This window comes from Motacilla alba, chromosome 3 (assembly GCF_015832195.1).
Source record: "Motacilla alba alba isolate MOTALB_02 chromosome 3, Motacilla_alba_V1.0_pri, whole genome shotgun sequence".
In the NCBI taxonomy this organism is placed as follows: domain Eukaryota; kingdom Metazoa; phylum Chordata; class Aves; order Passeriformes; family Motacillidae; genus Motacilla; species Motacilla alba.
In genome coordinates, this window is record NC_052018.1 from 94,055,759 (window position 1) to 94,082,357 (window position 26,599).

General features: G+C 35.2%; 1 protein-coding gene across 3 annotated transcripts in view; it reads left to right on the forward strand.

Annotated features, from left to right (window-relative positions):
- The window catches only part of SPATA17 (spermatogenesis associated 17), an 89,277-nt gene that overhangs the window by 40,937 nt on the left and 21,741 nt on the right, over positions 1 to 26,599 (forward strand). For all 3 annotated transcript variants that reach the window (XM_038130427.1, XM_038130428.1, XM_038130429.1), the window contains 3 exons: positions 11,712 to 11,915; positions 17,164 to 17,315; positions 25,668 to 25,806. In XM_038130427.1, the coding sequence (XP_037986355.1) occupies positions 11,712 to 11,915; positions 17,164 to 17,315; positions 25,668 to 25,806 (495 nt within the window). The remainder of the gene's footprint in view (positions 1 to 11,711; positions 11,916 to 17,163; positions 17,316 to 25,667; positions 25,807 to 26,599) is intronic.

Consider the following 26,599-nt stretch of genomic DNA (forward strand, 5'->3'; position numbering starts at 1 on the left):
CCCAAAACTCCACCTTAAGAATAATGTTCTGTGAGGAGGAAGGAAATGTTTACCATGAGTAACTCTCAAGTGAGTAACAGTGAAAAGTTCTAATATCAGCAATGACAACCAAGTTTTTCCATTTTTACTCTCTCTGTGTACCTCCATAAGCAATTCCATTTTAGCTTAATGGGAACCATTTAGCAAACTTCTGGATTCTGTATTAGGGCTTTTGAATATAAAGGAAATAAAAACCTTTTTTTCTAAGAACAATTTCATTTTGATTTTCTGTATTTTTTGTATATCTCAAAATATCACTTCTAGCAATTGTTTCCATATTTATTTATAATTTTTCCATATTTATTTAGCATTTGTCAGTTCCTAGAGTAAAATATTTTAAATTCAAATTCTATTCAGTGCTAAAGTAGTCATATATTGACTTTTTCCTCTCTACAGAGATGGCAATTCATAAACATTATGCTGACTGCCTTTGTCCCCTTTTCACATTATTGGAAATCAGGAGTTAATTCTGTTGAAGTTACTGCACTTATCCAGGTCTATGTGTCTAATGTTCTAAGTGAGACAGAAAAAAGGCCACAAAATCCTTCCTGGAGCAGGTTAATGAATATTCAGGAGACACAGCTGATTAATATGCCTCTAACCTAATGTGCTGTCCTGTAAGAACTTGAAAAACAATTGGTCTAAAATGACACTGTTTGACATCCACTCTGTCTCTGGACAGCTGGCAGTTTTATTCTTATAAAGGTGAGGACTCAGTGGATAAAGCCCTAGCCTTTGATCTTCAGATCCACAGTTTAAGAGACAAGGCTGCAAGTTTGGTCATTTGAGCTTAGTCCCGAGTGAACAGTCCACATCACAAAATGATTATACATAATTTGTTACTATTGGCAGTGTCTGTTCAGGAAAGGCCAAGGACTGAGCTAGCATGAAGAATGAATTAGCTCTTACCTTTTATGTTTTATTTCCTCCCTCTTTACTGTTGTAATTTTATTATCCTGTCTCTAAAACATTCAAGGGATGAAATTATCATTCATTATAAGTACTAGTACTTCTTGAAGATGAACTAAAATAGTAATTTTTTTTTTATTCTAGGTACCCCAATCAATGAACATCCCCACCTATCCATGGGTGTTTAATATCCACTCATCATTTCTCTGCCAAGTAGTCAGATGTTTCTGAGTACTTTCCAAAGCTTGTACCCTGAAAAATCCTATTTAAATTAAAGAAAAGAGGGTGAGCTTTCTTAGTTCTCAGGCAGGCTTGCAGCTACATTTAAATTGGACTTGTATGTGAAGCACTTTCATGCTGCAGTGTTCTGTTTTTATAAAATATGGTTTCCAAAGGGTTCACAATTTGCATTATATCCTTCTGACAGTACTTGTGACAGGTATGTTCAATCAGCAAGCTTTCCTTGTGTATTCACTTCCCATTGGAAGCCAGATGTATCAGTCTATTCACAGGCATTCACTCTAGGAAAATCATTCCAATCTTGTGCCTCATGGGGCACTGTCCACACCATCTCAGTTCACTTGGAAGAGATCTGAGTTCATGTTGCTTAATGTTTCTGTCAGAAAGAAGGACAAAGGTAAGGTAAACTGAAAGAGGCCAGTAACTGAGCTGTTTGTGATTCTGAAAGATATTGTACCTGAACTCCAGCTCAAAATTCCAAAAACGACCTTTAAGTGAAATTGCACACACAATCAAAAATCTCTAGTTCTCTTAGAATCTGAGTCCAGATCTTGCTCTTTGGGATAACTAATCTTGAGGACACAGAACTGTAATTCTGCTATTCAACACACTATCATGGTGATGTAAAAAAAGAGGGAAAGAGCTGAAAGCCAAAATACGCCTCCAGAATATATTTGGTGCACCTACTGCCAAAATAATTTAGTGAAAAACTTTACAGCTTCCATAGATTTTCCAGTTTTGCTCATATTCTTTTCAATCAGACATTTTTGTTCTCTAGGAAATAATGGTTGTCTCCCAAGGGAGGACAAGTACAGTCAAAGCAAAAACTAAGATCATAAGCATGGTGATCTTTATGCCCAGAAATGGGTAACTGTGGTTAAAGGATGGAAGAAGTGCTATCTGCTGACACCATAACCTATTTCCTATGCAAAAAGGATGGATGTGAACTATTTCAGATGTGCTTCTTCCTGGTGTCAGTGAACAGTACTTCCCTCCCATTCACTCTTCTCTGAAGTCTCAGCCTAGCACAAGTGGTAAGTGAAAGTATTTCCAACAGAAATCAATAATTTCTCCTTTTGTTGCATTACCTAGAAAACAAGATACTCACTTCCTATTCCTTAAAGATAGTCAGCGAATGAACTTTTAAGCATTATCTGTGACAGTAGTGTAAACTCTATTTTTCCTAAAGGCTGCCTGCTATAAAATATTTTCGTTTTTTTTTTGATAACTGGTTAACTGTTCACAGAAATGAGAGTTTACAACTCTCATTAACAAAAAGTTAATCTCTCACTACAAAGAGCTTAACACACACACAAAAATGTAAAGTTTGAGTGCTGTTTTCTGATTGATCCTATGCAAGCTTAGTTTTTAAAGACATGTCCCAGTAGATATGGTAATATTTCTCAGAGTTCTCAGTGTTTCTTCTAAATAGCTTGTTGCTAGTCATATCACACAAAGCTTGATATTATAGCATAGTGACATCTCTGTATCTACCATGTATTATAACATTGAGCATTTCAGCCTTAGTAATTTAAAAAATCCACTAGCTAGAAGGTCCCTGCATTTAAACTGTCTTTTTTGGCATCTGAATTGCATAATCCCTATTTGTGTGGATTTTTTCTAGACAACAAACTTTGTACTCAATTCCTGTGGGTAGGATTAATGGCAGAGTTTAAAGGACAAGCTGTGTGATCTATCAAAAAGTGTACATGCTGAGATCTTAGAAAAACATGACCACCTTTTGTGTATTACTCTCAGTTGGGATGGCAGAAGGGTTGGATTGCTGCAGAGCCAGAAAGCTGGTAAGAATGAGTTATATATTGAATGCTGGTTGTTTGTAGGATATGGTAAAAACGTTTAAGAAAAAATCTATACTGCAAGGAAATCACAGCACAACATCAGCTAAATAGTTCACAAAGCTACATTCAGAAATGATGGAACTCCACTGACATTCTTGAATTAGTTACTGGTTTAAATTTGGTTGATGCATAGTAGTCCATCTGGTATTTAACCAAGTTGGTGTGAGCTATGGTCTTGCTCAGGTAATTTTTTTCTCCTGTTATATTAGGAGAAGTACATGCTAAGTAAGAGATAATTGCATAAGAGAGAGGGTAGGAATGGTGTGGGAGAAGTCATGAAGATAAAATACCATGCATGTCTCAACAGCAAACCTTCCTGTTGATTAAGAAGTGGCACCTTGCTTTAATGAGACTTCAAGATAAGTGATGCACACACCAGTTCTTTTGTTTTCCAGCTCTTAGGCAACAGAATGGCATAATGGTAAAGTTCTTTCATTAACTTCCACAATTTATTCAATATTCCGTGCTTTTGTTTGGCATCTAATATATAGTGTTAATTTGGGAATTTGTCTGTCCTGCAAGGGACATCATAAACATGATGCTTTGCTTTCAGTTTTTCCATTGCAACAGTCTTTTAATGAAGTCCTCATCTTTGGGGTTTTTTTCTCATTATTTCACTCTTTTCTACTGATTTCTGACTACCTTTAGTAATCAGACTAACATGCTTCTGTGCTCTGATTATTCTTTCCCTATACAATACTACAACTGTTCATCAATCCTTCCCCTCACTGTTTATTGGTCTGATTGCAGGCTGCTTTGTTAAACATTCTGCCACATTCTGAGGTTTTACTCATTGCTTAATCCCATAGGTTTACTGTTTAATAAATCTGTCAGCATATATGTCTGTGAGGGAATACTCACATGTAAGCGCAATGCAACAGACATAAGACAAAAGGAAAAGAATGTTACATTGTTTTGGTTGCACCTGTGCAGTTTTGAGGAGTAAAACAATTCTCTGTTTAGCAATTATGTCCTTGACAAAGGAAATCTACATATGATCTCCATCTTTACCTGATACAAAGAGCTTCTCCTCTCTTCTGATATGTTGTTGCAGGTAACTTCTGATGTTACAAATTAGAAGAGTCTAAGTGGTATAATTACAAGGATTTTTCTCAATCCAGTTAGAAAAGGAGTGAATTGCAAGTAGATTTTCTTTTGTAGAAAGCTATTCTTTTCCATTATGACAATTGATAGAATTTGAATTTTAAAGATGCAAGTAAGTAATAAAGATGTGTTTTAAGGCTCTGAAAACTTCTCACAAGATAAATAATTGTAGCCTCAATACTGTTTGTGTGTTTACAGGCAGTTATTGAGACACTGAAGAATAAATTCACCTTCAGAGACTATTTTTTAGACTAAGGTCTTTAATTCCCACTTACTCAAGGTGGTTGTAGAAGCAAGTTTCTTTTCAGAGATTCTTATAATTTGTATGTTATACCATATTCAGCCTAGCACTTCTTAAAGAGAAAATTTTAACAATAATGGAATTTCCCTGTTTTTAAAATAAAGCCATTCAGCAATTAAATTGTATTTTTCTGCTTGATTTTAAATCAGAAGTCAAATGAGAAGACAGTAAGAGAACTTTGAATGTGCTGTCCCTGTATTGTGTCTTCATCATAGGAGTATTGTTTCCCATGCCGTCACTTACTCATTCAAGTTATTATCCCTGATCTAGTCAAGTCATCAAGAGCCTGCATTAGAATTAGATTTGACAGAGTAAACCTCAGTCAGAGAGACAATCAATGGAAGGTGGATGCATTTTTGGGATGCCTCTGCATCTGCTGGGCTACTGTGTTTCAGATATTGTGCCACAATATTTCATGCAGTAAACTAAGATTATGTTTCTCTTTTGTCTCGATGCCTAAATGACCAAGCAGTTGGTACCTGTTTGGAGACTCAATTGAAGTGTTGTTTCCTGCAATGAACTTAGTGCCTTGCATGTTTTGGTTTTATGGTCTGTGGTCAGGATACTGGACTTGAGTATTTCCTTAACACCTCATTGTACAGTCCATAAAATTGCTGCTTGGTTTACTTATACAAGTGCATTTAAACTGTAATTGCACTATTATTTTGATATCAACCAGAATTTCACAGATGAAAAGGACTGAACCAAGCTTTTCTGAAGGCAGAATAACAATAATTAATGTTTCTATTACTCTGTTTAAACAGAATATATATTAAGCAGAAGACGGGTAATTAATCCCACTTGAAAGAAAATATGCTACTTATCACTCATTTATGAATTCTTCAGTCTCTTCATAAAAGCAGTATCTCAAAGAAAGGTAAAATATATTAGGTGCAATAACAGGCTAGGTCCTCTGGTTCTTATTTAGATGAAATTCCTGAGAGTATATTTTTCAGGGATTAGAGGATCAGGCCTGAGGAGTAGCATTAGCTCAGTGAGAACTGAACCTACATTTATAAAGCTGGGTGAAATTCTTCCTATTGTCAGGCATGGTAAAGAACTTCTATCTCAAACTAAAATGTTAAACCATACTATGGTATTTTTCCAACATCTGCATAAATTTTGCAATGTATTTCTTAATTGTTAATACAAAAATCTGTTCACATTAGTTAAAGAATTTCAGATTGTTGTTAGTTAGTAGAATACATTCCATTGAAGCTTAAATATTTTGATGTTTCAAATTTGAATTCATGGACATAGTCTTATTATACTTGTTGCTAGAACAGTGTTTACAGATTTTTTAATAGATATTCTTTCTAAAACAAATCTGATATAAAGTCTTGGCATTTTATTTTCACTAAATACGAAATATTCTGAAATTCTGTAAAAACGTAGTTATTTAGAAATTTAAAATTCCTTTTCTTTTACAGTCATGTTTGCAGCATTATATAAATACTTATTTCCTTGTGAATCATTAATGTTTTAAGATATTTCTTTTCTCTGCTAGAGAAACTGTATCTGGGGATTAACAGGATTGTTCACTGGAATTCATGTGGAAGCATAACTGCAGTAGCTGAGAAATGATCATGTTTCCTTTTAGTTCTCAGCAAGAGTAATTGAATGTTGAATATCTTACTAAACGCTGGACTGTGACAGTGTGTTAACACTCCAACTATCTCCTAACAGCAGGGCAATTATTTGCTGAGTGGGATTTTTATAAATCCCCTGGCAGTAGTATGTCCTGATAATTATGATGAAGTGCACTGGTCAGTGTTGATTCAGCAGTCCCATCTCTAGCAAATATTTCATTCACAGCTCTCCTTCATGCTTTTACTTTTATGGCTTTTAAAGATCTCTTACCTCTCCTCTCAGCTTGCTTAGGTTTTTTACAAATTACAATGGAGCAAGAAAGGATTTTCAAGTTAAGTCCCTATTTTATTGAAGTCTTTTCTTTCTCATTTAACTCCCCATTAAAAGACCAGAGTGAGAAAGTAGCACTTTATTTAGGTTCTTACTGTGGCAACCACTTGCACAAGCTTCCTCCCTCAAAGCTATTTTGTTCAAGATTAAATGACTGTTAAATTAAACATTTATATTCATGATAAGTGTTGATTATTTCAGTCATTCAGAGTTGATATGAAAAAAGTAATTAAAACAGAGCATGTCTTTATTATTGCTTAGTTAAGTTACAGTAAAAATATGTAAATATATCAGAATACACTTTCTATTGATTTAATCCTTGCAATGTATCTTCAGCTCAACTTTGTCAATTTTTAATTTTGCATGTGTATTATTATTTGCAGCACAATAGCTATGCTGTATCTTAGAACATATTTGGTTTGCAATTTTTTACATAGACTTCAAAAGCTCAGCCAAGAAGTTGGAAAGAAGACTAATAAATAATTAATTATTAAATTGAAGTTGAAGAATCTAAACTGCCCAGGATTTATTGTACTACTTGGGATCATCTATCTTTCCAAAGAACTGTCCAGCATAGTCAACACAGCCTTGTTTTTCCCCTTCTACCTGCACCTTTTTCTTTCCTTTCTTTCTTCCTTCTTTCAATTTCTTTTGCTGCTGTCTTGATTCGTAGTTTAGCTTTCAAGGCAACTCCTTAATAATTTTCTTCTTTTATTCTGGGAAAAAAAAAATTAGACAGAAAGAGTTAACTCTTGCTCTCTGTACTGAAATGATAAACAGGAAAAGACAAAACTGGATATTCTTTAGCACTGAGTAAATACAGCATTAGCAGTGGAAGAAATTCAGACTATAAAATCCCTCAATATTTTCCTTGCTAATGTTTATTAAATTAATATTTGTTTCCTTATGATTTTTTCTTAGTTTATATTTGAGCATTAATTATGAAGATAAGGAAATGATTGGGAAGAAACTAAATGATAGAATGTTAGAAATGCAGAAGGATCCAAAATATTAATGTAATGCTAAGGATGACTGCGTAACAAATGGTACATTTGCCAGTATGCTTGACCTGACGCAATTAATATTCCAGGTCACGCTTGGGTTTCCATGATGGAAGGTTTGAGGCAGAGAATTCTAGGGGAAAATATATCTATTGTATAACTAATTTCTCTCTCTCAATCTTTCTTTCTTTTTTTTAATTTTTTTTTGTATTTTCCCTGACGAGTCAGCACCATCATCTTAAAAAAAATACATCTCTGCTTTTACACCTCATTTGCCATATTCACCACTGGGCCACTGTTCCCCAGAAGGGGCTGATGTAAGGAGGTCAGTAAGATGCTATTAGCAGAGTCCCCTCCTGAGATTTCTTTGGTCTTATCGAGGTGGAAGTTAGCATGACAGTACTGCAAATAACTCATCTGTAAGTTTTTTTTAACAGTTAGCACTGATTTCCCCATAGCGTTTGTCACTTTAGAAAATTGTTCCTGGAAATGAAGTCCTGAAAGTTGGCTTTGACAGAGACCATTCTTAGTGTTGAAAAGCATGGGTACAGAAAAATGTGTCATTCTCCCTCCAGACCAGAGGTACTTTTTGTAATCTATGGTAATATTTTGGAGCGTTACATATTTTCTTATTGACTAAAGGTGGGGAAAATATTGAAATCACAGTATGGGGTAACATCTAAGACAGATACTTTTCTACCATTGAAAAAGCAATATTAAGTACAATGGTTTTGGGGTTGAGAGAATATTTTATTAAAGTAGGGAAAGAAATTTGAATAATGCTTTTAATATGTTGTGTTTGTCTCCAGAAGATATGCAAATGTATTAAATACCAAAGGCTTTGATCCACCAAATTCTTAGATTTCTGTAGACTGCCAGCTCTCTGCAGAGGACAAAATGAATAGGGTATTCATCACCACATTGCACAGTGCAAGAAATTCCAAAAACAAGACTAAAACTTGCAGAGGTATTTTTAAAAAAGAATGGAAGCAATTTTTCCAGTGATTGATCTAAACTGGAAAGTAGAAACAAACTCATCCCCTTGTCTCTCTTACCAAACTTTACCAATTTTAAATCTAGGCCTAACCTTACCACAAACCCTGGGGAATTTAGAGTAAATTAGTATTAATTTTATCTGTCTAGATACTAACTCTGTTGATTGCTTTGTTATGTATCTTGTTGAATACTTCAACATATATAATTAAAGTGTCAAGTGATTAACAAAGATTGCTTGAAAAATCATTATTTAAATATGCACTTTGTAATCAATTTTGACCCAGATCTTACAAAGAGTTTCACCTGTAGAAGAAGCAAAAACTTTTAAAGTGTCTAGTTGGGCTCTCTAAACTACAAATCCATTTTCATGGTTGATATAATATCTGTATGCATTTAACCTGGGAGTATGTAAAAAAAGGGCAACAAAAGATGATTCTTTGTTAAGACACCTTTTCGGCAATAATAATTCCAAAGACATTGAATCAATAGATTTCCACATTTATTATGGCTAATTTTGGTTTCATTAAAAGTGCTAAAAGCCAATTTTATTAGTGCTCTTGGCGATATTCAGTAGCATTTCACAGTGTTTGAACCCTTTATGAACTATAGTTTTTTATTACTGCCAAAAATTTAATCAAACAAAGACAAAATAGAATATACACAGTATTTTAATAGAGATTGCAAAATGCAGTTTCAGAAAGCCATTTTACTGATGGAGACATTTACAGTGTCTCTCAGTGTGACTAAAAGGAGTACCTAGACAGAACATCGATTTAAAGTTATTCTTGCATTTCATTCTCCAGAGGAAGAACATTAAAATTATTTCAGATACTGTATTTTTACACTTTGGAGTAACAAATCCAACGCCCAAACCTGTGTTATGTAGATTGAAATAATCTAATAATTAATTTATTTTTTCAGTTACAAAAACTAAAAGATTTTCTCCTCAATTTGCTCTCAGCATATTTTTTTTAAGAAAAGGCTTAAAAAGGGGCGTAAATTTTGGGAAGACTCAGCCCTGGTCAGGATTTGTTACCAATCAACAAATCCACGCCTGTCAACTTTAGAGAGTTGTTATTATGCCTTAGTGTTTGCTTCCAGATCACCCTGATTCTCAGTGATGAGCATGGAGATGTTTCTCTTCTGGATAATATTTAAATTTTCCGTGCCATTGTCACTTTCTATAAAATATGTTTCACAGACATACCATGAGAGAAGGGTCTCTCCCCATGGCTGGGAACCTCTGCACGCTCATGTCATGGCTAGAGCACAATCTCCACAGCTGAGTATGGATGGTGTAGGAAGGGGTGGAAAAATGAAACAACACCACTGTGTTTTCATTCATGTTGTTTTCATATTTCATTGAATATAAAAAACATATTTCACAAGTCCAGTGAAATATGTAAAAAAGGTTATTACTTTTCTATTTACTGTCATCAACATAATGAAGGCAAAAAATTAATTTGTCATCATGTCGACTGATCCAAAGGCTGTGGTAGGACTAATGCATGAAGTGGTATAATGACCATGGCATAGAGATGGTTTGTGTATCTCCAGCAAGGGATCTTATTTGTGTGATTCTAATGTATTCCATTTGTATGGAATTTGCGTTGACTGTGGCATTTTATATTTGAGAGAAGTTGTGTAAAAAGTATATGGTATAACTGCATTCAACAAGTGTGCGAGAGTGCAATAAATTCCAAAACAGCACATGGAACTTGTCTTTATGTAGCACCAAGTGGTCACCGGCAAACCTCTACTGGGCTGATAAGAAAATTGAAATATAACAATGCATGAAGTACTATGAAAATAATAACAGCATGAGGAGAATCTGTGACTTTATGAGATGTTTATGTGAGTACCAGTCAGATCTGCAAAACAAAAGATTAAGTTGCAGCTGGACTTTACAGATCACAGAGATGGACCTGGAGTTTCTCATTCACTCCAGTGATTCTGCTTGCCTGATGTTTCAAGCATGGATCCCTGCCATTCTAATTTGGCATGCTGGGGAGCTGAAGGAACAGCCAGTGGTTTTTTGGCATGCATATGTTTCTACCACTTACCTCTATTCAAGTTCTCTTTCTCACTGTACATTTCACCCATTAGTGAAACAGTTTATAGGGTATGCTCTAAGAGGGGAACAGAGGACCAAAATCAATTGTCATTAGACTTATACAACTTAGAGATGAAGAAGACAGCTTTTAAAATTTTGAATAGCCCAACACTATTTTCAAAAAGCTGAATACTTTTTAAAAAAAGTATCTGTTAGACTGTATGTTTTATAAGTACCTTATTTAATTTTTTTGACACAAGAAACTGGAACTTCCCAGTAGCATATGTTAATGAAAAATGCATTAGAGCTCATTGGGGAGAGTTCTGTCCTCTCAGCCCCAAGAGTTTAATACTTTATGAGGAAGCTGAAGCCCTACACAGTTTTCTCATGGGTCCTCAGTAGTGCTCCAAACGAGCAATACAAGATTTTAAACATTTGCTCTTTTCCTTAACTTTCCCCTCATCTTGAAAACAATTCCTTTCCCTACTACTTTTATTCAAAGTTTATTAGTAATTAGAATGATGATAAATGCTAAGGACAATATATTTTAGCTGAGCGAGTCTGCTTTAAAAATTTTAGTATACCTTTGTAGAAAATATAATTATCTTTAAAGCAATTCAGTACCTTTAAATTAATTTTGGTATATTTTAATCACGTCATCTGTTTTATGAGAAATTTAGAGGCTCCGTGCAATATGGAAAAGGAATTATCATATTTAACAGTTTGTAATTAATTCAGTAAACTCACATATGTCTATTTGGGAATTGTTTATATACCACTCCTAAAATGCCTACATATATAGGTATGATTTGGGAACAGTCTGTCACATAATTTTCACTTGCCAGGTATTCACAGATTGTTAATGATGTAGATTGCTAAAACAGAATTTGAAATATGGGTTTTATATCAGTAATTGTTATATTATACCACACTAGTCATACAATTAGTGATGTAAAAAAAATCAAATTCAGTGGCAAATGAACCTTTCTATTTTAGTCACAATTTAGAAATCATTGTGCTAAATTTTTGTTTTTCACATGTTTTCTGCTGTAGAGTCTAAACACATTGTAATAGCTATTCAGGAATTTATTGTGGACAGTTTGTTGGGAAAAAAGCAATTATTGGGTTTTGATATTCCAAAAATTCTCTTCTATTTTTCCTAAACTATTTCTCCTAACTTGACTGATTTACTTTTAAAAGTGCAGCAGGTGCTACTGTCTGATTTTGATCATAGTTTATGCAGAAATTTAAATGAGTTGAAGTCAAAGATGATCCCGTTTTCTACTCAGATTCCAGGCATCTACAATTCACCATTCAGGAAATCCCCAGAACCGATGGAACTGCTGCTACGGCAGTCAAAGCCACTGACCCACAGAAAGCAGCAAGTGAAGAGTCCCTTTGCTGATGAGCTCTATGGCTGGCCAACCTGTAAAGAGCCTCCAACTTTTGTCACATCATTGCCTCTGCTACCTGCTGACAGACAGAAACCTCAGGTAACATGTTCCAGTGTCTCTGTGGCAGCTTTTGCTCACATCTTTTATCAGAGATTATCACAGAATATCTTGAGTGGGATCATCAAGTCTGAAAATACCCCTTGTGAATGTTTTTTTAAAATATGAATCTAGTGGTTGCATTGAAGATATAAAGTCTTTGACACAGATTTGACTTGAAGAAAAACAAAATCTAGGTGTTACATAGAAATAGGGAAATATTAATTCTTTATATGTTGTTTTTGTTCTTTGGGAAGAAAAGTGTAATTTATGATATTTCAAATGTATGAACTGATCTAATTGAGTATCAATATTATGATTAATTAGAGCTAGAATTCTTAATTTCCAATCTTAAATAATTCAAAAAAAGGAGAAATGAAAGGTGATAGGAAAAATTAAGCAGTTGTGATAACTTTGTCCTCAGTTTGCAATTGTTCTCCATACGAATATTGAGGCATCCTCTCAGTTCAGAATAGTTCCTGCTCTCTTGTGTCGACTAGATGTGTGAAAGCTGTAATAGCAAAGATTTCTACATGTTCTGCTCCATCACAACCAATTTGCCCAGTTTCCATGATTAACTGTCATAGTCTAAATTTTAACTTCAGTTGATGTCACCGTATCTGGCAGGTAGATTTTTTCCTTTTCTGTAGAGTTATGGGCATCTGTGAGATAATGTATCAAAGCAATTGTCTCACAAGATGACAAAACAGCTTTTGCCCACTTATTATCAAAACCTGCTGGGAATGTGACCAATACATACAGCAGAAAAACTTCTGAGAACTTTGTATTCCACACTTGTAGCTTTTGTCAGTAGGTGCCTTATACAAGTACTTTAGGGATAGAAATATTTTGAGTTTCCCTCTATTCTGAAGTTTTCATTTTGCCCAATTCTACTGAATCTTCTACTTAGCTCACACATACACTTTTCATCCTGGTTTCACTTTGAGTGACACAACACCTTCAGAACCTCTGTCACTGTTCCATTTTGTACTCCATTCTATACTTAAATTTCCTTATTTGTATCTTGCTTAGAAAGGCAATACTTCTAAACGAGTCCTTCTTAGCAACTGAGAGTGAAACTATCACCTATCTGCAGAAATGTAACAACTTGAGCAATAAGCAATGTATATATATATATACATATATATATTTATATATATATTTATATATATATATTTATATATATATTTATATATTTATATATATATATTTAATGGTGTTTTACTGCTCTGAATCAATATTACTCTCTACAACTCTGAAAGGAGGCTGGAAGCCAAGTGGGGGCTGATCTCTTTTCCCAGGCAACAGGACAAGAGGACACAACATCAAACTGTACCAGGGAAGGTTCAGGTTCCCAAATCTTCATCAGGAAGAATTTTTTCACTTAAAGGTGGTCAGGCATTAGAAAAGGCATACCAAGGAGCTGGTGGAGTCACCATCCCCAGAAATGTTCAAGAAATGAGTGCACATGGCACTTAGTGTTACAGTTTAGTTTGACAAGGTGGTGTTTGGTCAAAGATTGGACTCAATGATCTTGGAGGTCTTTTCCAAGCTTTATGATTCTATGATTCTAAGAAGGGCTGTGATTCTGTGATTCTATGAAGGCCTGTGAGAATGCCTCTGGAGAAGTAGAGGTGAGCCCACTGCTTAAAACAGTAAGAATAAACTTCAGGGCAGTTCTCCATCTTTGTCCTTCCTTCCTTGTGTTGTCCCTATCCTGGCTGCTTTGAGATTCCTCATAGAACGACCTCATTGACTCACATTAGAATTGAGACAAAGTGTGAGCCAACAGGCAGTTTGGGTGATCAGGGAGTTTGGAGTTGACATAAACATGACATTATAGCTTTACCTTCTGGGACCAAGGCGGGCTATGACAGTCCTTGAGCAGGATGTGACTGGTTGCATTGTCTCTCAGGAAAGAGGAAAGCTTTTGCCTTGTGAACATGGTGCAGGAATCAGGCTTTTTAATAAATAGGGAACTCACAGGTCTTCCATTGTTAAGGTGCTCTTGCAAAATTGCTTTACTATATACAAAGTATCTTACATGCTTCTGCTTGGATTTGGAATATTTTATAGTCTTTTCTAAGTTCAGACTCACACACAGCAGTCATGCACAGATAGCCTTTTAGAACAAACCATAAGAGTTCTGTTTATTTTCTGCACCTCAAAGAGGGAATTTACTATATAATACTTTAATCCTTTCAGCACCCTGGGATGTACACTGTGGGGTAAATTTTCAAAGCACAGCGCGTGGATTTAGCCGCCTGACTCTTATTGATGTTAATGGGAGTCACACGGCTAAATCCCTGCACAACACTTTGACAATTTAGGGTTGTATGTCTAAGAAAAGGACACTGGTTTGAGCTGATGAAACAGCTGGGACTGAAAACCCACCAGAACACATCATCCTGAAAGTTGTCTGGTGTGACCATAAGAAATTTAATTACTAGATATGCTTATGTCCTCGTTCTTTGTGGTAAAACTTTTTGGCACCAAACTTCCTTTTCTAATATCTGGCTAGCTCACTTGTTACTTTTTTTAAGGTATCTAAAATTTTTATTGTCCCTAAGTTTGGATGTTTTATATGAGGATGTCAATTATATATGTTTAAAAGAAAAAAAAAAAATCTTTCAGTTTTCTCTTAGGGAAATGGGTATTTAGCATTTAATAGGTAAGGTCTGTGTGTGTAAGATAGTGTATTTAAAAGAAAGGTTTTAATGATGCTTCTACATCAGTTAGATCCATCATTTTTATTACTAAGTTAACTAGAATTATAGTTTGATAGAAACATGGATATTGCTAAAATTAGTCATCTATTCATTAAAAGGCATTAATAACAGTATGCACATTACCATTTAGATATTTTGCATGCTGTTATCTGTTGTGGAATGGGGACAGAGAGGAATGCATAATTTAATGCCGATCACATTTTTTTATCATGAGTTTCTGATGTTATGATAAAGTAGTAAGAATGCTGATCTGCTAACCTTTATTTGGCAAACCAGTTGGTATCAAGAAGACTTCTGTTACTCAGTACAAATTCCAAACATAGAGCATAGAGCTGTGTGAGTTTCCTTCAGGGTAAACATTGTTGGTTGACTCCTACCATTCTTTTCCAAGCCTGACCTCCCCATAAAGATTTCCATTTTGAAGCAGGATGCCTGAAACACTTCCAAGCATTGTCAATTTGAAAATGTTTTTTAAGCACCAATCTACCAGAGTTTCCGGAAGACTTAATCTTGTAAAATGGAAATAGACACATAGACTTTGTAGAGGTCTTCGTATAAGATACATTCCTGAGGTCCCTATTACTAACCAAATGTCTTCAAATAAGTGATTCAGAGGAACGGAAAAATTTTCAGGGAATGTTTAGAATTATCTCAGTATTCTAATGTATATACTCTGCTTTCATTAGTGATGTCATAGCCTTATTTTGAGGGACCTTTGCTTAGTTACATCCTTTCCCCCTCTCCTTTTATTAGTAGTCATAATTTTATTTAAACTATAGACTGGGGTTTTTTTTCTGTATCTACCTCCTAGTTAGGTCTCAGAAATTAAAGATGGAGAAAACCCCTAGCTTGGATATCTGATATCCTCCCTTATCCTGGAGAATATGAGTCAATACTTTTCAGTGAAGAAATAATACCATATTCTGACAGACTACTTTTAAAACTAAACATATTTTTCTTGGTATTATTTGGTAATAGTACTTGTCTTTCTTCCTTCCTCTATATGTCCACTTAATGCAAGCATCTTGTAACAGAATATTCAAATTTTATTATGAATTTTAAACTTTTTTTATAACTTGATCATAAGATTATGTATTACAAGAACAGTGTGGACTAGTTTCAGTGACCTGTTCTAATAGTAAGTAGTCTCTCAAGGGCGGTAGCACTTTTCATTCTGTTCTAAGACTTTTGTGTTCTTTTAGAATGAACATATTTTTCATGCCGACTTGAAAACAGAAGCAAGAAAATATCTGCAAGAAGTGTAAATATTATGCTCATTTGCTTACTGAGACCTTTAAAAATATCTCCAAATCTTGGTTCTGTGCCTTTAAAAAATAAAGTTCCAATAAAAATCCATTAACTACTTTTAAATAAAGCAATCCTCCTGTCCAGCTGTGAAAAGCACTAGATGATACTTATTTGCCATTTGTGTTATTTACGGTCCATGACTTTTATGGTAACTGGTTCCTATTATTGGTTTCTATTAATGTAAAACATAAGTGAACATAAATGAGGCGTGAATCATTTCTTTTTATTAGCCCCACAGTCTTCACTCAGTGCTTGCAGTAACTCCAGCTGTGACTTGTTAGTGATAACCTATTTAAAAAAGGATATCTTTAAGAATAAAGGCTGTGATTAGGATTCTTTGTCTGTTCAAAGTCTCAAAAGGTTTCATTAGTTCATTGTGAGATCAACAATGATGAAAATAAAAATTAATTTTAATACTTCTAAGTCCAGGCTTGCCATTAAACTGCCATGAGTGACATGGGCACTAATTATATTCCAGGTAAGTTCTTAAGGGTTAATACTAGAAGTGAGACATATAGGATATGTCACTTCAGTAGCACAGGAGAGGACTTCCTGCTATTTATCCATGTTGTTAAATGGTAGATACTGATACAATCAGTTATTAAACAATATACTCTGGGGAAAAAAAAGACATATGTGTATTTTTTAAGAATTACAAAGTTCATGTGAAATTAGACCTTTCAGAAATGGACTATCTACCTATAGTACTGAAGTCATGTTTGAATTCTGTTTGAAGAATTGCATCTTAAGCCATGCATTAAGTTCCCTTCCAGGTAGGTTTATAGTTACATTGAAAAGAGCATGTTCTTTAAAGTTTGTTCTATGCAAAGTAAAATACTTAAGTTTTCTGCTTAAGCAGAGGTTAGATATAGTTAATGCTTTTTTTTTATTTTGCCAATACTTTTTTCTAAGTAAAAACAAAGTTTTCCCAATCAGTTCTAACAATATATTTGTTTAAAATTTTAATTATTTATTAGTAGGTAAATAAATTTGGAGTGCACTCTCTTTGAAGCTTTATAGTATGTTATCAACCTTTATGTTATTGGTAAGTCTCTATCAAAATGAACAGCTTTAATTATTTTGGGAGAAGAGTCTTGCTATACTTCCCAAACATTCTGTGTCCTGTTTCATCAGTGATATGCCATGAATAAAAGAGGGGGGAAAAAAGAACTGTAACCCCAAACAGAGCACTTGTATTATCCCACACCTTTCAGGGGCCATTCCGTGATCCCGCTGAAGTGTTGCAGCAGCGCTACAAGCCTGTGGAACCAACCCTACGAGTGAGAGAATCAATGTTTTCGTCTCCAGCCAAGGCCAGAGAGCCAACACGAAGGGAGGAATGGAGAAATCCCATCCATGACAATGAGTGAGTTCTTTGGCTCTTCTCATACTGTTGTGAGAATGTTTTCTTTATTCCATTGCTTTCAGAAACCTTTCATGCCTGACAAAATGAAATGTCAAACCTGACAGCTTACTTGAAAACATTTTATGTATATACTTCTAAATTCTGTGTCCTCAGATTATAAACTTCTCAGGGCAGAGACCCTATCTTGTAACTGTGTGACATGTGCCATCCATATCTATGAGTGTCTAACAAAACTTGTAATAATATGTGATGCAACAGATGGCTTTAATGGGGAATAAGAAAACAAATGCTAATTCTGTCTTGCCACATGCACCTTGCCAAGGAAGAAACACTGTTTCAGTCTTCATATTCTGGAAGCTTACTGGTTATGGGAGGAAAAAATGGTGTTGCATGGCAATGAGACTTGTTTTCTCTACCACAGCTCATTTGGAAAGGGAGGGAGCATATGTTGCATGTTAGAACATGATATAAAAACTAGAATAATCTTTGAAGCAGTTTGATTTCCTAAGCCATGGCAGCTGTAATAGTGCCAGACAGGCCAGTCCTTTCCATAAAATCTCAAATACAGGCATAATCCATCACAAAAGATTAAGGCTTCTATCCCAAAAGATTTAAGGCTGTTGCCAAAATATTTCCTTTAATTTTTTTTTTTAGCATGATGACTGTTAAACGCTGTTTTATGCAATCATAATAAAAGCCTGCTAAGTCACTTTCTCTGCCTTTGTAGTTAACTAGAAAAAGAATTATGTTTTGCCAACTTTTTTCTTGAATTCACTGCTCTTGGCAATCCTTTGGCCCTTCAGTACAGAATTCAGGACAGAAGGGAATCACTTTTCCTTGTGAGCAGCCTGTGATCACTGGCACATGATGTTTTGCTATCTTTGATCTGTTTCATCCCTTTTTATCAGCTCCATATTGCTATGTGTCAGCTTCAGGACTGGGACTTTAGAGTGCCAGAATCAACTGTGTTTACATGGTTTAACTTACATGTTTTTATTGTTGGATCATTTTCCCCAATTTAATATTAATAGTAACTTTGAATGAAAATTCTATTCAGAAACAGTTTTGAAATTAAAAAAATGTTTTATTTAGACTACCTTTTCACTTTTGGACAACATTTTTGGTGGGGGTTTTTTTGTTTGGTTGGTTTTTTGTGGGTTTTTTCATTTGTTTGTTTAGTGAGAGATAACACTTTTTTTTTCCTTTCATACCAAAATCATGAGTTCAGTTACAAGTACAAATATACTCCCCTTTTCTATTTCTCTCTATATTCTTTCATGTATTGGTGTGCAGAGGAGGAAACAGCTTAATTTTCACATCTCAGCATAAATTTCTTCTTTTTAATTTTAATTTTTTTATAAAATTTCTGCTGGTGAAGTTTAAAAGAAACCCTATTACTAGGTAGTAATTAATACTCTACCTCTCATTTAAAGTGTTTTCTTCACTGAATTAGGTGTGATTGATGCATTCCAACTGAGGATAGATGATGTCTTTCATTTATAGGCATGACTACATTGCCCAGTCTTTATTTGATGAAGTTTACCCCAGACATGACTTTGTCAACATTTTCAGAAGGTCAGACCTTGCAATAAATGATTCACTGAGTCTTCAGTGAGGGAATTGTGGAGATGTGGTCTTGTACAGTTTAAATTTGAAGCTCCCAGCTTTGGTAGATATTATTTCATGTTGGTCTTTATTTACCTTATAGGTAAGGAAGCATTTAATGCCATCCTTAATGCACAGAGGCAATGTCCCAACAATCAATGATTCTCAGCTTCATGCAGAGTGTATTATACATTTTCAGGCTGTGATCATTCCATTTGTGCTTCTTATTCAACCAGCCATGCAAGGGTCACATCTGTAACCTTGAAAAGGTGATGACAGAGCTGCAGGTCATCACCAGGACTAATGCTCACTGGTAATACCGCAGCTTCAGCTTGGGATGTTGGTCTCCAGTGAGTAGCCAGCCAAGGGTTACTCTGATTCTACGGTAGTTTTTTTCTCAGCAGTGTCTGTTAGGAATTGACAAATTTCTGTTTCTTGCTATGTAATTGTGTACTTTGGGACTTCATTTCTTCCCGGTAGTGCTTCCTACGCTGATTATTCTTCTGTTTTAGAAAATAAAGAGAGAATGAGCAGTGGAAGTATGTGGCATTTGTTGAGAAAGCTTGCGTTTGCATGAATGACATTCGCATTGATATATATATTTCCAGAGTATGTATTGTGTTGGGTCTCAAGACAGAAAGATTGTTGGCGTGTACCTGAAATTTTCAGCAACATTCGGAATTCTCACGTGCCTCTCGTTATCAGTGGGTGTTTACAGGATGACAGGATGAGTGTTACAAGCTCTGAGAATGTTCTTGCTTTTGATAAAATGCACAAAAAATTTGGAAAAGCTGTGAGAGAGTTTGAGGCAGGTAGAAGCAGTACAAATTAAACCAAAAGAGAATATACTGTGCTCACTTAAAGCAACTGCTGGAATTTCTTTTTTGTAATGGAAAAGCAACTAGGTAATCCAGCCTAATAAGAATGATTACTTTTTCTCATGTAATTGAAGCTGTTACTACCTTATTGTGCTATTTTTCATATAAATGAAGTGATTTCTTCCTCCACTTGGATAAGAAGGACAATTGCATTCCTTTGGGATGGCCGCTTAATATAGTGTCTAGTTTGAGACAACAACTGCTGGATCCAGCAGATTTAAATGAAGCATAAAAAGTTCTTTCCTCAATTGTGTGCAGGCGCATGCTGGCCTAATTTTCCAGAGAACAAAAACGTAAATTATTTTCATTAACTTTGATGAAATCTGTCTCATATAATATGCCTCATACTTCGAAGTATACTACTGAACATCTTTATGAAGTCAGCAAACATCAGAATGAGATTCAGTGTGATGATAGCAATAGTGTAAGGCTTATGTTTCCTAATTTATTGTAGGCTTCTGGTGTGACATCAGAAACATCTCAGCTTCTGGCCATGTCTGTGCTCAGTGCTGTGCTGAGGATGCACAGCCTGGCCCTGGTCACACTGGTTTGCTGGTATGCAGCAATGTTTGAACATCCTGCCTCTCCTGTGCTGTGTGAATACAGCAGCACCCAGCTCCTCATGGACTTACTTCCCGCAAGATTGTGTTTTTCTTTTAGAGCAGCTGAGGTGCTGCTGTGCTGTCCTATGCTGGGCAGGACAAATACACTTGCAGAGAAATTAATGACTTAAATAAGCTCTGTACTTGGAGAGCACCGATGTTATGAGCTACCTGGTGTTAATTGTGAGAAAAGTTAAAATGCAAGTCACTTTAAGGTTTAGAGTTTTTAAAATATCTTTTAATTTCTAGAGTTATAAAATCTTTTACTGTATCTCCGACTTAGCTGCAGTGAAAATGGCTACTACTTTTTTTGTCATACAAACACATCTGAAAACTTTTTTCAAATTATACTTAGTTTGTCATATGCTTTGCAACTTCAGCAATTTGCATATTTTCCGGACTGTTATTGTATTATGATAAACAGGGATTATCATATATTTTCAGATAATGTTTTCTTAACAATTCAACTTCTATTTGTAACTCTTCCATTTATTTTAATTACTAGCACAGTGCGCAACATTTATTAATCAGCAGAGTCTTTTTAAGTTAAAATACAAAATTAGCTAACCCCATTAACACAGAATACTCCAAACATGCAGTAATGGGAGAGGTAGTTACTGTGCAAATCGTATTATACATGCGGGTGCTCTAGGGCACAGTTAAGCATGATTACCCTCTTTTGATCCAGTATTCCTCTGCTTCTTCCAGCTAATTTCCACTGGAAATTTACAAAGTAGAGCCTTCATTTTTCCATCTTAATTTTTCTAATGAAGTTCTGGTACTTTATAACACTGGGAATGCAGATAATAAGTCTGTGAATAATTAAGAAGTTCTGGAATTCGCTGCAGGAGAGATATCTTTTTCTTCCTACAGGAACTAGGCTGTGCTTTTATTTGCCACATTACATTATGGCAGACATGGGTTAAATAAAAATGGCCAGAGAATTTTTAGATTTACTGATGTTACAATCAAAGTGATTGATACTTTTTCAATAAACCGTGTATTTAGTATATTACCAGAAACAATATTTGTACTAATGCACCCAAGTAGGCTTCTCATGGCAAAACCAGTGCACTAAAGATAACATCACTAGATACGCTAAATAAAATATTCCATCTTTATTCTTGTATCTAACACTTTGCTTTTAATATACATGCATTATAAACTAAATAATGTCTGCCCTGCTGCAGTTGTTTTGCTATGGAAAACCATTATGCTTCCTTCTTTGTTCCCCAAGTGACAAGATGGGATTTGATGAAAAAATTACTTCAGGTATAATACAAATTTGAAAGCTTAAAATTAATGTCATGTTTTATTAAAGAAAAAAAAAGAAGATAAAATATTCACAGATTCTTGATAGAGAAGCTTGGCTTGTTTGGAGCTAATTGTTCATGGAGTTCTTCAAAGTGAGATGAATTTGAATTAAATCAAGACAACAAAGAATTGAATTGCTACTGTATAAAACCACTTTAGATAAAAATGAACAATGTCATGGAGTTAATATTTTTCTGGCATTTTTCCTACTAAATTACAAAGATGTACAGTACATACAAATGTAAAAGTTTGAAAAGTCGTGTAACAGTACTCTGTTTTATATTTCTAACTGTGTGCTGGCAGTGCAGCATGTGTGGCAGTCCAGCAGTAGATCTGGCAGTTCTTTCTCAGACACCTGGGTATGTTTTGAAGCTTTTCTGGGATCAGGATTACCTGCTTGCTCTGCTAGACTAATGGGATTTTGCCTCTTGGGCAGATTCAGAGAACACACTGAGGGACAATTCCGGTTTTTTGTGGCCATTTAAATTTCAGTAAAAAGTCACTGCCTCTGTCCTGTGTCCTATTGGTAGGTTCCATTAGGCATTGGGACACTGTTGCCCAGCAGTCAGTGATGGACCTGGGAAATTCTCCTTCCTGCTTGTGTTGCTGTGCTCCTCTCACACTGCCATAGACACCAGAAACCAGTTCCTGCTGCTGCTTCTGTCATCTCTGTCAACCTAGTTCAAAACCTTCAGCGTGTAAAAGGCCTTTTCCATCTTCTGTCAAAGTAGTAAGAGAGATTGCAATAAAAGAGGCAGACTAAAGGGAAGAAATGGTAGGTGAGGAATGTAGGAACAAAAATCATGGAGGGGGAGTGTAAACATGTGAGGGGTAAAAAGTTTAGAAAGATGAAATTAATAGTAGAAGGAAGGTCCAGGACAGGATGAGAGATAAAACCATTTTTATTTTTGTTAGCAACAAATATCTGTAGTGTCTTTGAAATTTAAATACCTCTAGCAGCTGTCAGGTCCTGGTTTGGCTACTAAGTAGCTTCTAAGTCTTTTTAGGCTAATTAGGTTGGGGTCCTGGCAGCAGTGCCGCTGGCCTTCATCACCAGTGACGCAACCAGCCTTAGTCCTGATCCTTCTCAGGTTATGTATGAGAAATACTGCCATTTGTATCTTCCCATTTTTGGTTCCAACCCTTTCCTCATTTTGATTGTATTCTTTGACATATTTCTCATTTGGGCTAATATGAAATAATTTTTCATTTTTCAATATATTTATTTAGGGAAAGTTCACCTTCTGTTAAGTCATCTTTTGGGAAGTCTCAGCTTATACTGACTTTTTCCTATAGCCCAATAAAACATCAATACAGAATTTAATTCTTCTTTGACTGGTACGTCTGTCCTTTGTCATGTTTACTGAAAACATTTAAGAATTTCTGAATTTACATTTAAATCACAAGGAAAAGCTGAAAACTAAATGTAGGAATAATGAGTGAATGTTTTGAAGTCTGAACTATTGAAATCTAAACTTGTGCAGTTGATAATGGTATCCTAGCACTGTCTGAATTGAATGTTCTTCTTCCATCACTCTCTTATGTCACTTTCAGAGCACATACTGTCATTAATTTTGGGACAAACTGTGTCATGAGTATACAAAGAGGTACAGAAGATAATAACATTACTGAAGTGCTTTGCAGTGCTATTACTTCTTCTTATTATTATTGGTTGGGGGGATATAATGACTTTGGTATTACTCCCATTAATTTGGTTACCCTACTTAACACGAAAAATTGTTGTAATTCTTTTAATTACTTATTCACATAACATAAATTCTCACTTACTTTAGGCAGACAGTGAATTTACAAGCATGTTATCCTTTCTGGTTGTTAGAGAATCATCACTTTAAGGATCTGCCCCCTGACTCTGAGAGCAGAATTGTAAACAGAGGAAAAAGCTTCTATTTGATACCATTATCCCCTACTATAGATGTATTTTTTCATTTAAAAGAAAATACTGCTAGTTATGTCTCAAAGTGTTATTCTTGGGGTGTTTTTCTTGAATCATAGTAGAACCTACGTTACTCTGACAATTTGTTTGCCAAAAACACAAAGATTAATTGATCCACAGTAAAATCAAAACCTCTATGTAGAATTTTTTTTAAGGAAAGTGATAATAATTTACTTCTACTTTCCTCAAGATTTTTAATAATTTTTTCTGTAATGCATTTTACAGACGTGGTATTCATACTAAATTATGAATGCTCTGGCTCAACTAAATTCTGTGCATATATGGGTAAATCCCAAAACTGCAAGCCTTGTCTTCTCAGCTATCCAATCCCCTGAGAAAGCCAATTTTCTTTCATGTCTGAACAAAAGAAAAATGTACTATTAAAATGCAATTCAGAAGTGATAAAAACTGCAAGTGGAGCAGCCAGCTCACAGCACCTTCGATGTATTCTCTGGGACACTGGGGCCACATTAATTTTTTTGTGTGTGTGATGTCCATCCCATGTGCAAATTAGCATTACAAGTACCCTAATCTATCTTGTGTGAGGGTGTCCTTTCCCATGGGTATGCACATGCTACTGTAGCTTTTTATTATTTAAAGGTCTGCTAACTCAGGGTTTTCCTTTCGCTAACTTTACATGGCATTTGTTTGTGGCATGTGATAGAAGAAGTTGATACAGCTGGAAAGGTTCTAAAACCATTTCTTTTTAAGTGGTGGAAAGAAGGAAAAATAATTTAAAAAAAACACTCAAACAATTGTTGATAAATCAGTTAATCAAAATAAATAGTTCTCTGCATCTGTATCAGCTGAGAGACAGAAAGAAGAGTATTTTAATCCTAATTTTTATAACAACTTTGTTTGCCTAACTCTTATGGGGACTCTGGATTCTGAAAAGCTTTCAGCTAAGAAAGGGTTCTAATTAACTACACTTCTTGTCATAGGATTTAAAAGTGATGTTTTTGACTTCTGAAGCATATCTTTCTAATTTTACTGAGTAATATTTTTTCCCACACTTCTAGAATTAAGAACACATGTTGATTTTTTTCAGAATACCAGCAATGATAAACTTAATTCCCAGTGTTTTACTTTATAGTAAAATATATTTGTTTGCTCTCATGAGTCTCCTGGAAACTGAAATAGATGGAACAAAGATTTGTTTGTAGGGTGTTTTGCGGATCTTCTATATACAAGATGTTTTTCACTTTCCTTCATACAGTTTGCTGTGGAACCTCCCCAAAAAACCTATGGTTGTTCCTGGCAGTTAGGGACATCCATCTGAAAACCCCTTCCAGCAGGTAGCTGGAGCTTCACTGCTTGCTGGCACTATCTAAAAAGCAAGTCCATCATCATTATCACCAAAAATGAAAGAACCTGGCTCAAAATGATTGCTAATTAGGAAATAATTATAACTTAAGAGTGAAGTACACACTTTGTGAATTCTGAAGAAACAATTTCTCTGTTTTGTGGTTTACAAATATGTGCAAGTTTCTGTTCTGTTTAATGAGAACATGGTTTATTTAGCTTTGGCTATGACGAAGCAAAGGATGCCTATCTCCAGAGGTGATGTCTGTTCTTGTGCATTGGGAGTGCCTGCCACTGGCAACTGGCACAGGCCACACTCTCTGCTAGGACCTGAGGTATCAGCAGGCACTTCCCAGCAAAGGGGCCCCTGATCGTCCTGCACATCCCACCAGTTGTCAGTGCAGACACACACAAAGTAATTATCTACTAATTTGCAGTGAACCAAGTTAGATCCTTGTGAACAGAGTCTTCATTTTGTCCTGTTGAAGCTCACTGCCTCTTTGCTCCAAATTTAATCTGAAAAAGGCTGCAGGAGAAATTGCAGTAATCCTCTCACAATACTGAGAGGGAACATTAAGAAGGTAGTGAAAAATATCAGGAACATGTGTACACATCATATCCTGCAGCATTGATTTACATCAATCCTGTGGCATCTATAGAAGAGCATAACTAATTCTAAAATATTCTTGAATTTCAGATTTCTGCCATTTTCTTCATATCATAAAAATTATGAGAAGTATGAGCCATCACTTTTTAAGTCAGGCAAATATGGCCAAGAAGCTTATGGAACTAAATATTTCAGAGAAGTATATCCTAAGAAGTGGATAGCAGACAAGGTAAGTCACTGCAAAATCACGAATTTATTTACATTTTTAGATTGCTGTTTTATTAGAACTAAGGGAATTTCAGTATAATCCAGAGATCATGCAATCCAACAGGATTCTTTCTAGCATGTTGTAAAATCGCATAGTTAGAGCTGTGATGAGATGTGAAATTTCCTTGACTCTCTGGTAAGTTCAATTGGAGGAAATTCAACACCTGTTGGTAATACAGGATCAGGATGTAATACCCTGATTAAGTGAAGCTTTAGTTATATGCATTTTCCTAAGTTTCATTCTGTTTGGATTGCCTTTTCTGATGTAAGAGAGGTTGTATATTTACTATTACATGTTAGGATAAACTTCAGAAAATTATAGGAAAACCTGATTAAACAACACAATATTTTAGTACTTGCATTCTTTGGAAAAATCTTAAAACTAGTGAATAGTTGTTTTTTATTTTAAGACCTCATTAAATTGCCTACTTTGTCAGGAGCATCTCATATATGTCTGGTTTTGTAGTGCTGTAAGAGTTAATTTTTCTAAGAACATGAGTTTGTGTAGTGTATGCATTACTTTTAATTGTATTAGATATCTTAATCACTTTAAAATTTCTGAGTACAAAAAGGATAATGGACTTTGACTCTGTGTTGCATTCTCTACCAATACAATTAGGGGACTGAAGCATCTTTTGTAGGAGGAGAGGCTGAGACAGCTGGAACACTTGTGTCTGGAAAAGAGAAGGCACAGGGGAGATCTTATTGAAGTGCATAAACACCTGATAGGAGCAAAGGAAGAACAGGACCCCAAA